Source organism: Camelus ferus, chromosome 16 (genome assembly GCF_009834535.1).
Source record: "Camelus ferus isolate YT-003-E chromosome 16, BCGSAC_Cfer_1.0, whole genome shotgun sequence".
NCBI lineage: Eukaryota > Metazoa > Chordata > Mammalia > Artiodactyla > Camelidae > Camelus > Camelus ferus.
In genome coordinates, this window is record NC_045711.1 from 37,680,888 (window position 1) to 37,697,757 (window position 16,870).

The 16,870-nt window shown below is 43.0% G+C and overlaps 1 protein-coding gene across 1 annotated transcript; it reads left to right on the forward strand.

Annotated features, from left to right (window-relative positions):
• Positions 1-1,644: 1,644 nt before the first annotated feature.
• On the forward strand, positions 1,645-11,760 carry LOC102508363 (RAD52 motif-containing protein 1-like). Its single transcript, XM_032498606.1, is given in 8 exon segments — positions 1,645-1,721; positions 3,196-3,292; positions 4,239-4,361; positions 4,852-5,020; positions 5,941-6,039; positions 7,827-7,956; positions 9,645-9,672; positions 9,811-11,760. Coding segments are annotated over 8 exon segments (825 nt in total). The 3' UTR covers positions 9,913-11,760.
• The last annotated feature ends 5,110 nt before the right edge of the window (positions 11,761-16,870 follow it).

The following is a 16,870-nucleotide window of genomic DNA, read 5'->3' on the forward strand; positions in this document are numbered from 1 at the left end:
GTAAAAACTTCATCACAGCCTGGCATGGGACTGAAGACCATTGTTTGGAAACTTCAAGGGATCTGTTCTATTTCCCCCACAAAATAGCTGACTTTTAGGATGCCTAGAACAGCCCTTCTCAGGCACCATGAGCTCCAACATTGGTGCCCTAATTGGACCAACTTTTTCGAAATTTATCTCTCCTTCTCACCTTGCCACCCAACTTCCCACATCACCTGATTCCACCAGCTCACATACATAATTCACCAAAATCATGAAGGAAAGTCAGGGAATTCTTTTTAAGGATTTCATGTTAGACAATTGATGGCTTTAATGAGCTATACCTTGATATATTTAAAACACATGCAAACACTCTTAGGTTAACGGATTTCATCTTTAGTGGTCACATTCCACAAAGAGTTGGGAAGTTTAAATTTTTAAAGTTCTGTGGGTAGTTAGTGCTAAGTACCTAGTACTGTAGTCTTCTGTGGGAGTTTGAAAATCAAGCCAGCTGCTATAAAGACATCTGCACCACTTGATCCTATAAACTCACCCTTTGGACTCTACCCTAAAAATACACTTGAATAGAAACACTAAGCCAAAGACCTCTAGGCTGCCAGGCTCAGGGAGGGGAACTAGAGGCCTTGACCCGCCTGGAGTGGGAGGAGCGAAGGAGCGGTCAGAGCATCGCCCTCGCCCCCCACCCCCACCCCACCAGGCCGTCCCAGCCCCTCTCACAGCCTCTTTTTAAAAAAGTTGGTGCCTTCGCGGTTCCCACCCGGAGTGACAAAACCTTCCTGGTGTGGGAGCTGAGCTCTGGACCTAGGACCGAGGCCTTGCAGGTGAGCTGGCCAGGGTGGAGGGAGGGATGGAGAAAGCCGCCAGTTGCCCCAATAACTGGGAGTCAGGGCCAGGTGACCCCCAACCCAGCCCAATTCCCGAGCCAACACGTGACCACCCCCGGCCCCCCGCCCAAGCCCCGCGCAGTCAGGTGACCCCCCGTCACTTAAGGAGCTTATAAACTAATGATGAGGAAAAACGAGGAAAGACGCACAAACAAATCAATAAAGAATAATGCTTTGGCGGGGGAGGGGAGCGCGTAGTAGTGGCCTGGCGGCGATGCGGCGGTGGTTCGGCACAGGGCTCTCGCTGACCGCAGGGAGACACGCGCGGTGGTCCATTTGCTGGCCTGGGACCAGAAGTCCACTGGGCGCTGAGCCGCGGGCCAGGGCCTGGAAAGGCTGGGCACGGCGCTGGCAGCTGTGGCGCACGGGGCCAGAGCGGTTACCCGCGGTAGCTGCGAAGGAGGGAGCAGGCCAGCGATGGGGAAGGGGGTGGGGTGTCGTCCCCGCGCACACGCGCCGCGCACCGCCTGCCTCGTCCGCCTGGCTCCGCGCGGGAGGAGGGAGAGGGAGGGGACGGCCCGATGGCCCCGCCGCCGCGTGCCCCGTAACGGCCACCGCGCGCGCCGGGCGGCGGCGCGCTCGGACCTCCCCGCTGCCCGAGGTGGGGAGGGGCATGCAACGACGGCCCCCAGTCCACCGCCTCCCACCCCTCACCCCCTACCCTCTTCCCAGCCCGAGGCGACTGCTGAGGAGCCTGCGGCGGGCAGAATAGCGGCGGTCGCTGAGGAGGCGCGAGCCCCGATCAGGCCACCCCCTCTCCATGCCGGACCATGAACTCAACCCGCAGACCCCTGGTGCCCGCGTCCGGCGGGGCCTCCCGCGACCTCGTCATGTTCGGTCAGTAGCGCCTGGGCCCTGAGACTGCAGGAGTCAAGGGGTTGCGATCCTGAGTTCGGAGTAATGGTGATGGGGTGTAGTAAGACAATGGTGGAGGTAAAGGGGAAAGTTACAGAGCTTGGCTGGGCCAAGTGGTTAGTGATGGCAGGTGGGAGTGTAGCGGGGTGATGGGAGTGCAGAGTGGGGAGTAACTGGGGACAGCTGTGGTATTTAGGTGTGGGGTGGAACAGGTCCGTTGCCATTGGATGTGAGGGGTGCAGAGTAGCTGGCTTCGTAGCATGAATTAGAATAGGAGCAGGGTGAGACCTGCTGGTGGGGAATAGAGAGGGAGAAGGGGCTAGGGGCTGTGATTGAGTAGTGGGACTAAGGACAGGTCTTGAGAAGAGAGCGAGGCGCTGTTTGCTCAGAACCAGAGTGCGGTGTTTGTGGTGTGATTTAGAGAGGGAGAGACCCAGAAACCTGGAGGGTAGTGCACTTGTAATAGAGGAGAACAAATCTGACTCTGTTGGATCTGTTCCTTTAGCTCTAACCACTGTGCCCTGTTTTCTAGGCTTATGTTTGCTAGCTCTGTACCTTTTATAAATGAATGTTGCCTGTAGCCTGTCTGGTAAACAGGAGAGCCTCTTCTCAAGGTTCTGACCTTTCAGGATATTAACACTTCTGCACTTATATAAAGATAACACGTTGCAGAATAGAAAGTAACCTTTGTTTTGTTGGAGGTTTTGCAGGAGCACCATGACCTAGCCCAGGTGGACAGCTGCAGGAACAAAGAATTCCTACAGCAAGAAGTTGCAACAACCAACCCCCCCCCTTTTTATTTGTAAAAGCAGCCTGTATTCTGACTGGGAGGATGGTTCCCCAAGACATTAGTCGGCCATCCTCTCAGTCTGCCAGCTTTCCAAATGAAGTCGCTATTCCTTGCCCCAACACCTCATATCCTGATTTATTGGCCAGTTATGTGGTTAGTAGAGTTTGGACTCGATAACACACTGGGGAGGAGTTCAGGAAGGGCAGGACCAAAGGCTTGTTCCCCCATTGTCTGCTGGTCCCCTCCTTCCCCACCCAGCAGAAGATGAGGAGGCCCTGATGAGAAAGGTGTTTGTGAAGAGAGGAACAGGTCCAGGTCTCTAGATGCTGTTATGGTTTTGGAGGGCCCAGCCGGCTTATGGGGCTCCAGTGCCCCAGTGGTAGGGGATGGGATTGTCCTAGTGTCTTGAGTCCCTTCCAGTGTTGGCTGCTTTGTTCCTCTCCTGTTGCCTCCATGTCTACTTTTTTTTTGTCAGCACATCACAGAGTCAGGTCTTGAGGCCAGTGCCTCACACAGGGGCTCCCCTAGGCCAGCCTTCTGAAGGCATGGGCGGGGGTGAGGTGGGGAGACTCAGCCCAGGTCAGATTGATCTAGGTCAGGGGAAGTATGGAACGCTGGGGACCAGGGCTAGGGCGGCTCCCTTCTCTCTTCTTGGTCTTCCCCTAGCAGGGGCCTCCTCTGCTGGTTCCACTTCCCCCAGGGAGCCGGCAGTGAGAAGGACGCCCACTCCCAGCCCGGGCCAGCCCCAGGAGTCCAGCCAGCAGTGGGACCCAGCCTAAGGCTGGCCCTCCTACCACCTAGCTCCTGGAGCAGGAGATTGGACCGCTAGGACTGGTCCCCTGGTGAGGAAAGAACCGTCCTGTGCATATCCTCAAGGAGACACCTGGCACTTCTGCCTTCCCTGGGCAGAGGCTGGTAATGATTCTCTTGTCATCCTCTTAGTCTATGCCTTTTCTTTGGAGGAGTTGACCACATTCTCCCATCTTTTGGGCAAGAGGACTGGATGAAAAAACAAAAATAATGCTTTGACTTTATTTGTATTATTTAAATTTTTATGAATATATTTCTATACTACATCCTATCTAAACTTGAAATAGAGATTTAAGAAAGAACTAGCAATGTAAGAAATCCACAGTAATGTGTAAGTTATTCAGAGTTAACACAAGATATTTGCACTCTCAAAGAAGCTTGCTAATGCAGATGATGCTAAAAGAATGCTAATTCTTTTAGTTGTTTATAAAATATATAGAGGTATGTGTGTTCCTTCTTACAGAGGTTAGTAACTTGGGGAGCGGGGCTGCTACAGATTCAGGTCCTACTTCAGTGGCAGGTCCACTTATCTCCTCTTCAGGTCATATTCTCAAGCAGGAGCTATAGGATGACACGACTAAAACAATTTACTTCCTTTGCATACCCACAAGCCTGTAAGAGGCTTCTGCAGGTCTTCCTTGGTTCCTTTCATCATCACCTTCACCATCAGAGGTCAGGGAAACCTTCCGATTAGTCAGGGGCCCTGGAAGTGATACAGAAAAGTATTGATTTGAAACTAATAACATTTATTTAGGGCTTCCTATGAACTCATTCCTTAAAATGTGGCCCTATTTAATCTTCATAACCACCCCATGAAATTGGTATTGAAAAATCCCAGTTGTATCCAAAGTAAGTCTCTGTGTCAAGCTGTAATATTTTTAGGTCTCTTTTGTCTTTAGGTTCATCTGGGCACCAGACATAAGGCGTTTCAACCTAATGCCCTTGCCCTGAGCAGCTCCAGATGCCAAGAATTGGCCAATTACTACTTTGGATTCAATGGATGGTCAAAAAGGATCATAAAGGTAAAGTGTAGATTTTCTTTGACTAACCAGACTCCTTTCAACATTGAAATCCTAGACTTCAGAGAGAAGACTAGAACTGGGTTGTGGGGAGATGTGAGAGACCTCCAAGTGGAAGTGTCTGAGCATTGACCTGCCACGTAGAATTAATGATAATCTCAATGACTTGGTGGTGGTGTTCATAATTTTCTCTGGTATTTGTATGGTATATAATAAAAAATAGTTGTCCATATCTAGTAATTCATTTGCAAGTCTTACTTGAGTCTGAAGCAACAGGACACCTCAACTATTAACTGGGCTTGCTGGAGTCTAGTTTTTATTTCTAATAACAAAATGTTTTGAAATCTTGCATTTAATTGGAAGTCTGGGGTATGGATATAACTCAGTGGTAGAGCATGTGCTTAACATGCATGAGGTCCCAGGTTCAATCCCTAGTACTTCCATTAAAAAAAAAACCAAAAAACAAGAAAACTCATCACTGAAATTCTACCAGCTTCAGGATCTTTCTGACCTTGAAGAAAGGGAAAATGAAGATATTGTGGCACCAGTTCAGAAGCAAAGCCTGAAGTTCTTCTGAACTTTAGAGGTGGTGTTGCCACCCTATGAGGGCAGGAGTCCTGGAGCTGGCATGGCCGAGGAACCCTTGCACAAGCTGGAGGAAGGTCTGTTTTCCAGTGTGTGGTGGGTAGTGAGGGGGTGGGATTTCTCCTTTTTCCTTTCTTTCTGAAATTTTTTTCAGGTACAACATCACCCTCGCTCAGCAACTAAAGCCCTGGGCAGAGGTTTTCTGCCTTACAGTATAGATTCTTATTTTAGGCAATGCCTGACAGAACCTTTAACTTTAAAATTTTAGAGCTGACTGCCTGCCAAGAAGCTTAGTCAGAGGGAAATTTTTTCCCCCATTTTTGGTTAATAATTTATGCCAAAATAGTCCTTTCCAATACAGATCTTTTGTAGCCTTCAGTTACCCCAACAAAATCATCATCTAAAGATTTAAACTCTTGTGTAAATGTTCAGTCCTTTGCCTCCTATACAAGGACTTGAGTGGAGAAATTCAAATGTAGATCCCTAGAAAGGTTTTTCCAGCTGGTACTGAGTTTTTTCCCTAGAACCTGTGGCAGTTGGGGTTAGGGTTTTAAGTCAGAGGCAGGTCTGTTAGTTAATGGAGTGGAGGAAGCTTCACCATCCACCTGAGTGGCTGATGTTCTGGGAGAGGCCATCTGCACTACCACCAGATCTGTCTCATTGTGTGATTCCAGCCGTTTATGCACGGGAGAGCAGGAGTGTAGCTTCAGCTCGTCCATTTGAAATCTGAGTGATGTGAGAATTGTGCCACATTCTTGGCTTGCATCTCCCGTCTAGTACTTCAGGAACGTCCAGAATCGATCTGGGTAGTAAAAATGTGCCCTGCCAGGATATATCTACAACAGAGCCATTCAACCACACGCTTGTGTTGTGCCTACCTTTAGTTGCTACGATAATGATCTAAGAATCACAGATGCATTTTTCTTTTTAAATGTATAACATAAAAATCAGTTATTCAGATAGGCATTTTAAATCCATTTGTTTTTCTTGGATTTAGGGCCATTATCATTCCTTTTGAAAAGGAAGATAACCCAGAAGCTTGCTACTCAAAAGTCTATGACGGATGCATTCCAGAAACTGCTGATTGTGGTTTTAGGTAAGACTTTTTTTTTTTTTGAAGGGGAGATGATTAGGTTTATTCATTTATTTCTTTGTTTTTAGAGGAGGTGCTGGGGGTTGAACCCAGGACCTCGTGCTTGCTAAGCATGTGCTCTGCCACTTGAGCTATACCCTCCCCATGCTAAGACTTTTCGGTTGTCCTTGAAGTGCTTCAGTTTCAAGGAGTAAATAAACTTATTTGAAAAGTTAATTGGATGAAAATAATTGTTACCTAAAACACTATATATTCTTTCAGTCACTAAATTCTTTCACAGCGGCAGTCTCAAATTTGTTCTCTGGGGCATTTCTGAGAAGAATGACAGCAAGTATTACTGTGTCCAGCGTGCAGATGCAGACCCCCTTGTCCCATTTCACACAGAGTGCTCCATCCAGCTCTTCTTTTTCGATTACTTGCCTTATACAGGATGGTATAGTGATTATAAGCCTTGGACACAAGTGTTTGAGTCCTAACTCTGTCTGTTAGATTTTTTTTAAATGCAATTTTAGGCTTTCTAGCCAGAGAGATTTGAAGGTATTTATTATCTCTAAGCTGCATTGTCTTTATCTGCAAAATTTGGTTAGTCATTCAGCTCACCTCATGGGGGATCGTGTAAGAGTAATGAGATGGTGAATGTAAAAAGCTTAGAACTGTGCCTGGAACATGGTAAGCAGACAAAATATATTGACTGTTATTATTATCGTTGTTTCCCTGTTGAAGGGTTTATTAGATTATGTTTTTGGAATCAATTCAGTTTCAGTTTTCATCTCATGTGTTGTGTGAATATGATTCTCATAATACTTAGCTACGTTTTTGTGAGTCTTGAAAGTGGTCATGCTGTTAAATGGCATCGATTGTGTTCCCTATTGAGTTACACAGTGGTGAGAACGTCACAGGCTCTGCCCAAAGGAAACTTTATGGTTGTCCATTCCCGGAGCAGAGTCGTTCCCCTGCTTCACAGCCCTGCAGACTGAGAGACTGAGAAAACCTAGTGAAGTTGTCAGAGACCTTACTTGCTTGTTAAGAGTTGACCGTGGATTGGTCTCAGCCTCCCAGCCCAGGCAGTCCTTCCTGTGAAGGTTGACTTCCCTGGTCATCAGGCAGAATCCCCATCAGCTGTCAACTTTTGATTAACAACCTTTAAGAACCAAACTAAATTTCTGGATTGTTTGCCTGTTCCTAACATGCTGAAGGTATTCCTTACTTGCACTCACAACTCCTTAGACAAGAAAGCCTTGTGACTCTAGTTTGCCTTGAGGGAAGTTGTATTGTCCAAAAGGTACATGGGCCAGTCTCTGCCAGCAGCGTTCAGATGCTTGCTCTCTCTCTCTCTCTCTCCCCAAAGCTTTGTATATTGTATCTGGCAGAATTTTGGCCCCAAGGAGTAAACAGTTGCCTTCTTCTAATAAGAAGTTATCTATTATAGTCCGATGGTGTCCATCCCAGGTCCATCCATCACTTTGACCCCCACCTGATGCCTCACTTTTTAATCATGTTATGATTGAACATTTTTGTTTCTGATAGCTTTTACTTCCTGTGTCATTATTCCTCAGTTCTTATTTCTAAGACCATAAAGTTTTTTGAAGCAAGCAAAGTTGGTACTTCTTATATACATTTTCACAAATAGTTGTGATAAAAACTGAAGTGTCAGATGAGGGAACTACTAGAAAATGCTCTTATTTTCTGCTTTTAGAAATCAAAAGAATGTCTGATTATTGGGTGCTACTGTTGTATACAGGAAGCTTTAGAACAAAATTCTGAACTGACCCTTGTTAACTTTATTTCAGAAAGCGGTAAAATGGCTGTGGTGTACAGCCCCTGTGAAGAGGTCACAGGTGCTAGGACTGAAGAGGAAGTACGGGATTTAATTCAAGTATGTGGAGATAAAAACTCGAGGGGCACCCAGCCAGTGTCGCCGTAATTCAAAACAACCAGCAGGATTTAGAAGACTTTGGCTTGTCCACTCAGCTGTGTCATCCTTAGGGAAATGTGAAACTCTGACAGTGCTTTTGAGGCAAGGAATTCCTGGGGCTTTTCCTGAAGTCATGACCCTTGGCTCTGACCCCTTATTTGAAATTTGGAGAGCAGGACTGAGGGCCACCAGCGTGCTTCTGCAGTTGTGGACACAGGAGAAGACACAGGCCTTTTAAAACTCCCCTCAAGCACAATCCCAGGCATTTAGGAACCAAGTAACTATGGCCTTAAGTCGGAGTATGCTGCACCATTTGGAAACTACGAATGCCTTTCAAATAAGTTGTGTTGTTACCCAGATCTCAGCATCGTATATGTATCTTATGTGAAATATTTTGCTGAAAAACCTTTCTATACATCAATTATATGGATGGCCTGAATTAGGGATTAAGTTGTCAAAGTAATTTCTGAAAGAAAATAGTAATGACCTGCACATAAGATTTTTTTAAGGAGTAAAAATGTGTTTCATGTCACTGAGAACTTAATGTGCAGCTAGATTTCTAATTATGTAACTCTCCCCAGCATTGCCAAGTTTGTTATGAAGAGAAGAAAGTACAGAAAGAAAAGATGGTTATGTTCTGAAGGGTTATTTGAAGTTTTTTCTGCACAAGATAATTATTTTAATTCAATTTATATCAAATTATTTTAAATTCAGCTTAAATGAGGGACACTTCAATCATGTCCATGTTTGGGCTTTAAGAAGTCTAGCTTCTTGTGAAATGTGAGAGGAAGGGATTCAGTATCGATGCTGAAGTTTTCAGAAAGCTGATTATAACAACAGACCCATTCCTCATCGGCCAATCTTGGAATCAATTCCATTTAAAAACCATTATGTGCTTGACGCTGGGAATAAGATCAAGCTCCTTCTCCATGGAGTTCTGTGGCCAGAGGGTGTGCCAGACAGTTAAACAGGGCTAAAGTTAAAGAGATGATTATAAGGGCTGTGAAGGAAGTAAACTGGGTGCTAGTTGCAGTATTTCAAGAAAATTATTTGACATGCTGAATTTACTTTTTGAGAGGGAGGAGGTAATTAGGTTTTTATTTATTTAGTTACATATATTCTGTTTCTTAGAAATATATTTTTAATGAAGTATAGTCAGTTAACAGTATTGTGTCAATTCCTGGTGTACAGCACAGTACTTTAGTCATATTGGAACATACATATTTTCGTTTTCATATTCTTTTTAGCCATAAGTTACTAGAAGATACTGAATATAGTTCCTTGTGCTATACAGCATGAACTTGTTTATCAATTTTGTACATAGTAGTTAGTATCTGCAAATCTCCAACTCCCAACATATCCCTTCCCACCCCCTTCCCCACTGTTTATTTATTTTTAATGGAGGTACTGGGGATTGAACCCAGGACCTTGTGCTTGCCAGGTACGCACTCTAACCACGGAGCTATCCCTCCCCACAACGTGCTGACTTTAACATCCTAGGTGTCTTCTCTGTGTGCGCACACAGGGTAGACCTCTGAAAAGTGGCACTGTAATTTTTTTCTAGACTAATGGCTGTGCTGAGACAAGGTGGGATGGGGAGATTTTCCCACACTAATGTATAGGGCTGTTCACTTGGTTTCCGACTCTCTTTCCCAGAATGAATTGCTCACCCGCTCCAAAACCCTTCCTGCAGACATTTTGGAGTCATCACTGACTCAGTGGTAACCCCTAATAATAGAGTGGTGAATTTTATAATCAGACATGGATCCTGAGAGTTTAGAGGACATGAGAACATTTTAGAATAACTAAGTGTAAGGTGTATTCCCCTCCCACCGCCGTAACTGGTGCTCATTTTGTAGGTCAGCTACTTTTCTTCAAAGCAGTGTGGCCAAGGGGAGGAAGAATGTCTCTCAGATTTCAGTTTGGAGGAGGAGGAGTTTAGATTGCCAGAGCTGGAGTAGCACTTTTGAATTTCCTGGAAGGCCAGGCCCTGTGACTTCCTTGGGAGGCTCTGCCCCACCATCACCCCCACCCCTGCGCTGCTGGAGTCCGGGGCCACTCTGGTCTGCAGCCCAAATCCTGCCTCGTTGTGCCAGGGGCTGGGCCCGGGTTGTAGACAGGGCCCGGCAGGAGATAAGTGTCACCTTTGCTGGTGGAAAGATGGATTGGGCCCTGGGAAAAAGCCGCACTCTTATTGGATCTCCCACTGACCTACTAAAGGTCGTGTCAGTAAAGGTGTGTTAAATAGAGGGTGGGGCGTGAGACAGGGGAGGGGCACACGTGTAGCCAGGCTGCCATATCACTTTGGTTTCCATTCAGCGCGCCTGGCCAGTGCCCCACTGGCCTGGGTTGCTGTGCCCGAATTGTCTTTAGATCATGTTTCCATAGTGTTTTTGGTTGCTGCGGCTCTTTGCTTAGCAACCACTGGCTTCTGGACCAGGGAGTTCAGCCCCTGGAATGGTCCTTAGAGAGGAGAAAAAGAAACTTCACAACAAGAGGTGAAAAAGATATCTTTTGAAAAAGTGGCTCTCTACTCAGAAAATTCCATGGTGTGAAATAGAGTGACAGTGTTTAGGATTATTCCACTGGTTCCCAGGGGCCAACTGCCCAGTACTCAAGAGAAGTCAAGGCTGGAAGACAACTGTTCCCCACTCAGCAGGATGCTCTGCAGACCCACTGTGACTCCTCTCGTTCATACACCCCAGCCCATCCTGCCTCAGACGCAGAGGAGTGAGGCTTCCTCTCTCCACCTCCTCAGCGTGCTCGTGTTCCTGCTCCCATCACAGATTATCACAACACCCGCTGCTAACAGGTCCTCATCTGGATGTGGCCTTTTCCACTTACCACCAATGCCTCTCCTTGGTCCTGCTCCCGTATATCCCAGCCCCCATAACAGAAGGCTCTACACAGAGAGAAACACTATGTCCACGCTGGCTCTCTGGCTAACATTTGGGCAGAGATCTGGGGTGTAGGTTAATAAGAGATTTGCCAGGCTGTATGCTAATGTGGAATATTCAAGAAATCAATGGAATAATACTTGGAAGTCCTAAAATGCAGAAGGGAAAAAGCAACTTTTGTCAGATGCCTACTTTGCTTTCATTTTATTTAACTCCTAGTATTTCCAGATTTACTTGGGGACCCATCAAAAGCTTCTGACTGTGTTAAGGTCATGTGTACCACTGTGCAGCTGGGTCTCTCTTCCAGAAGGATTTAAAGTACTTTTGGTGGTGGTGGTTAGGGTCAGAGGAGGAGGTGTGAGGGTCAGAGGAAGAGGTGAAGGGTCATGAGAAAGGAGGAACAAGAGCTCGCAGACAGCCCCAAACTGGGGACAGGAGATCTAGGCACTAGGCCTCAGCGCTTCACACCTCTGATCTTGCTTTGCTCACCTGTAAAAGGAGGGAGATTAAAAATGCCTGTTCTGCCAACTTCTGGGGGAGAAGGGAGTAATATTGGTAAAAAAAAGTTTGGAAAATAAGCAACATTTTTATGTAAGTAGCAAAATGTAATTATTTATAATGTGCTTCAGATCATTGATAGAGACCAGTATTCAAGCTGTTCTGTGCATGAAAGCACTTTTTGGAAGTCGTCAAGTTACGTGCCAATAAATCTAATGTATAGAGAGAAAGCCTTGAAAGCATCTGAGTGTTTTGTGGATAGAAATGCTTGAGATTCAGAGCAAGTTCAGAGCTGGACAGTCTAAGAATAAAAGAGCCATCCCATCCACTGGAAAGGCTAGGTAGCAGCTTCTGGTTACAGAACCAGAAACTCTAAGGCTCCAAATAAAACATAAACCACCACCACTTGCATTCTTTTATAAAACTGAAAAAGAAACAAAATAAATACAAATATATTTACACCCGCCCTATAAGGCAAAGGGTACTTGAGACCTAATGGATATTAAATCAGTTTACAAACTGTGGTGCACTTACATGAATAAATTCTCATTTGGGGGTAACGCATCAAGCAGAGAGCACAGTATACAATATGTGGCCCTGAATGGTCATTCCCTTCCCGCTTCCATGCCTTTCTCTTGTTCCTCTATGTATGTGGATCAGTTACATTATTAAGCTGACAGTAACTGAGGCATTATGAGCTTAATAATGTAACTGAGAATCTGACTTTTAGCAAGGGAGTAGTTCTTAGAAATTTAGGGAGGTAAAATTCTGAATGAATGAATAAAAATAGTTCAATTACATCGTTAGTTTAAAATTTTTATCATCACTGATTAAAAATTAAAAAAATAAAAATTTATCATCAGGCAATGCAGACTCACCACAACGTGTGGTGTTTGTCAGGCAGTCCCTGTCACAGTGCAGCTTGAATGTCTTGCAGACAACTTCAATAGTATTTTTAAATTGGCAAAGGCAGCGGGCCCTACAGCTTGGTAAGATCTTATAAATGAAAACAGAATTAAATTAGTGGTAAAAGAGTGACTTGAGTAGGGAGGCAGGCCAAGGCCACCAAAGGGCAGTGCGAAAATGAGTTCTTGGGGCATATGGCCTGGAGAATTGGATATGGACCAATTGGCCAATTGCTGCTTTTAACTGTTATAAATAAATACAGAGGAGGACGGAAGTGCCCAACAGCAGGGTAAGGATGGCAGTGGCTGTCAGTGTGCCTAGGAAAAAGGTGATAGGGATTAGAATTGGGTGACACTGCTCTGTAGTTTAATTCAGAAGTATCTCCTCCCAACCCAAAAGTCTAACTTTGAGTTGAGAGTACACAGGAAGAGGGCAGACTTCTAAGAGGAGTCTGAGTAAGTCCCCAACTTCTGGAGTCCCTTTCTCAATTCCTAGTTGTGAGTAGGAAATGTATCAGAAATCGCTCTGGGAATTAAAAAACACTTTGTGGTTAATGACAGAGATTACATTGGCCAACTCTGGACAATCTAAACATTCAAGAGAAAAACAATGAGATAAAACAATTAATTTAAAGCAGAGCATATGAGTTTAGAATAATATTCGACATTGGGGGAGCATTTTATAGAACAATGCTAGCTAATAATGTCGAAGGAAAGACAGGATTGGGAAAGTGTCATTTTGCAACTACCAGTGTGACACAACTCAGACCGGGATTATCACTGATGCACACTTGGGTGAAGAGTGTTTGAAAGTAGGATCTTCACTGATTCCAAAGTATCACCCCATAGATTATTTACTAATTACCAAGGGAAAAGATAACTTTACAATGGAGAGATATGGAAGATATCACTTTAATCAAGTGGTCAAACTTAGCATCAGGCAACCTGAAGTGATGAAGTAGGAAGGATATATCGCCAGGATATCTATTCTTCCCCAAAATGCTTACTTTGAATCTAGACAAATTAAGATTGTGGGGCAATTTATAAGACAGCTGGCTTAGGCTCTTCAAAAATGCCAATGTCATAGAAGACGAAAAAAACAAACAAGCAAAAAACCAAAAACCAAAACAAAACAAAATAAACAGTAGGGAAATATTCTAGATTAAAGGAAACAAAGGCATGACATGCAATACCTAATCTTTGATTGGACCCTGTACCAAGACAGAGTTAAGAATTCATTGACTTCTGGCCCAGATGAAGTAGCAGGGAACAATTTAACCTCTTATTTGAAACAATGTGGGGGGAAAAAAACCCAGATTAAATATATGAAACAGTTTTCAAGATATTGGACCTCTGGCAAGAAAGTTCAGTCATCCCCAAGAGATGGGAAATAAAAATGAAGTGATCCCTATGACTCCCCTAGTTTATTTCTTTGAGAGAGTTTCCAGGTCATGGTACAGGGAGGAGAAACTCAGGCAGACAAATGGAGGACTCCCTGACTGAGGAATTGGAATTGAGAGTCCAGGGAAATCAGGGTGACTAGTGTTCACAAAGCACAGCACTAGAGAGAAAAGAGGTGCACAAAGAAGTCTGAAGATATGCAGAGGGATCTCCTGAGTATTCAACAAAGTACCGGGCAGTGCATGTGTGTGAGGAGTTACTTGAGGTCAGGAAAAGAACCACATGAAAGGATTAGTGATAAAGGATAACTGGATATGACACAGGGTTGGGAAGAGTACCCATTCCTACAAGCCAAATGCTCAGAAAAGTCTTATCTCAGTAGTTGTGAATAATGAGCTCTAGACTAAAGGCTACTCGTGGTCATACCTAACCCAAAAGGATAAAGTTGACTTCACCCAAAACAAAGCTCAAACGTATTTCTAGGAATATAAAAATATGTACCACACAATAAACTAAAATTCACAATGCCTGGAATCAAATGAAAACTACCAAGCATGCAAAGGAGGAGGGAAATATGTGCCATATTGAGGAGACAAAGCCATCAATCAAAACTAACCCAAAATCTATACAGATTTTAGAATTAGCAGAACATGACATCGTAATAGTTATTATAACAACTGGCATATGTTAAAAACCCAGATTAAAGACTGAAAATGTTAAGTATAGGCATGGAAGAGACAAAATAGCTTCCAGAGAGTAAAAACAATGTCTAAATGAAAAGGACACTGGATGGGATTAATGGTAGATTAGACACTGCAGAAGAATCAGTGAACATTAAGGAATTATCCAAAATGAAACACAAAGAGAAACAAAACAAATCAACAGAAATGAACAGGGCATCATTTGATGAGCTGTGCAACAACTTCAAGTGGCCTAATACATGTGTACTTAGAGTCCACGAAGGAGACATAGAAAAATTTGAAGAAATAACAGCCAAAAATTTTCCAAATTGGTAAACACGATAAATCCACAAAGCCAAGGTCAGTGAACATTAAACATGAGAAACATGCATAAAACTGAAACAAGGCACAAATCATAATCAAATTGCTCAAAGCCAGCAATAAGTAGAAACTCTTAAAAGAAGCCAGAGGGAAAAACTATACACTACATAAAGAGGAACAAAGATAACAGTGACAGCAGATTTCTTGTTGGAAACAATGTAAGCCTAAGCTATTTTGGGGAAATGAATTCCCTGTGGCTTCTTTTAAAATTTGCATCTTAAGTTACTGAAGAAATTTCAACAAGTTCCAAATAGTAGAAACTGATAATAAGTCAACATAAGCTTAAGATGGAAGATAATGCAAACAAATCATATCAAAAAGGTGATAAGGATGGCACATAAAAAAGAAACCATAGATAAACCTCATTGATAAATATGACTACGGAAGTCTAAATAAAACAATTGGAAATCAACTTTAGTGTTTTACACTGGGATGGAAGTGTATTTCAATATTACCAGAGCTATTAATATAATAGGCACTGAAAAATCATTTGATTAAAAATGAAAAGACATAGCTAATTATTAAAATATTATTAGCAAAACACAAATAGAAGGATAGTTGCTAAATATATACACCATCTTCTGCTGAAGCATTTTAAGGCTCTTTACTGCACTTAGAAGAAAATTTTAAAATTTTAACAAGGCTCGGAATGACCTGACCCCTGCTTACCTGTACAATCCCACATCTCACTACTCTCCTGTTCACTCCAGCCATACTGACCCATATTTAATTCCTTAAACACAACAAAGGCCCAGCTCAGCTCTTTTGTACATGCAACTCTCTTCCTGTAGTGCTCTCTGATCAAGACTTCATAGACTGGCTTTTTTCATCCTTCACATCTCAAATAATAAAAACATGAAAATGTAAAGAGTTGTTATCTATCTCCATATAGTGGAATTCAATGTATCTTATTTATGTGTTCTCCCTTTTTATTTTTTTGAATTTTTTAAATTTGCATTTCTATATATTAGGCTTTCAAAAGGAAAAAAGACACATTAAGTTACTTTCATTGTTGCTATGCCTGAAATGTGCTTGATAAGAAGCAAAACATTGATCTCATGTTTCTCCCAAAATAGACAGTTGCCTCAATGCCATTTATTGACTAATACAAAATTTGTCTCCTAATAAACGTGGTCCCATAATAATCAACTATATCCTACAGGTTATTATTTGGTCTGCATCTGGAGTTTCTCTCCAGTTCTATTGATCTGTTTTTTCCAGCATCAGTACCACATTATTTCAGAGTCCTTTATATGTGGCAGAGGAGGTCTCCCCTTGCTCTCTCTTTTTCAACATCTCCTAACAGTTTCACACTTACTTTTAGATTAAACTTAGATGAGGTTTTCTTTCTTAAAATCCCTGTTAGAATTCTGACTTCAAACAAGTTCAAGTTTAGATTTGTTCAGTAGAACATGCACCTTTGGAATCTTAATATGCCTATCCATTTATCAAGTTTTTACTATACGCTTCAAGGCTGGAGAATTTAAAGGCCCTGACTGATTTCTGTTAACATTTTTTAATGCACAGATTTTTTTAGTTGTCACTGTGGATGGGATTATTTCATATTATATTTTAATCTAATTATTCCCGATTATTATTTACATAGAATAATAATAAAGAATCTTTCTTGAGTACTCACCGCAGGCCAGCTATTTGTGTTAAGCACTTTATTAGTTAATTGTACTCTCACCTCAACCCATTTTTCCCATGAAGAAACAGGATCTTAAAGAGCTAGGTAACTTGCCTCAGGTTTCACAACTAGAAAGTGTTAGACCCCAGACTTAAATTCAAGTGCTTTGAAATTCCTTTTAATTTCTAGTAACATTTCAGTTGATTGTGTTAGACTTTCTGGACAGATCATCCTATCAGCAAATACTGATAATTTTTCCATTTCCCTTCCAATATTTTTACTTTTCCCCTTTGTTCAGTTGTATAACATCAGTTTCTTTTACTGCATATACTTGTTTTAAATATCATTTAGATCAATACAACATCATAACATACTAATCTTGTAAGCACTTCAAGAGGGTTGTAACATGATGTGATTTAAAATAAGACACAGGCATTATTCCTGTAATACTGACTATGCCCGATTAGAACTTGCCTAGAATGACTAAGTCACATGAAGATTTTCCATGCTCTGTTTTGTGTCTCTTA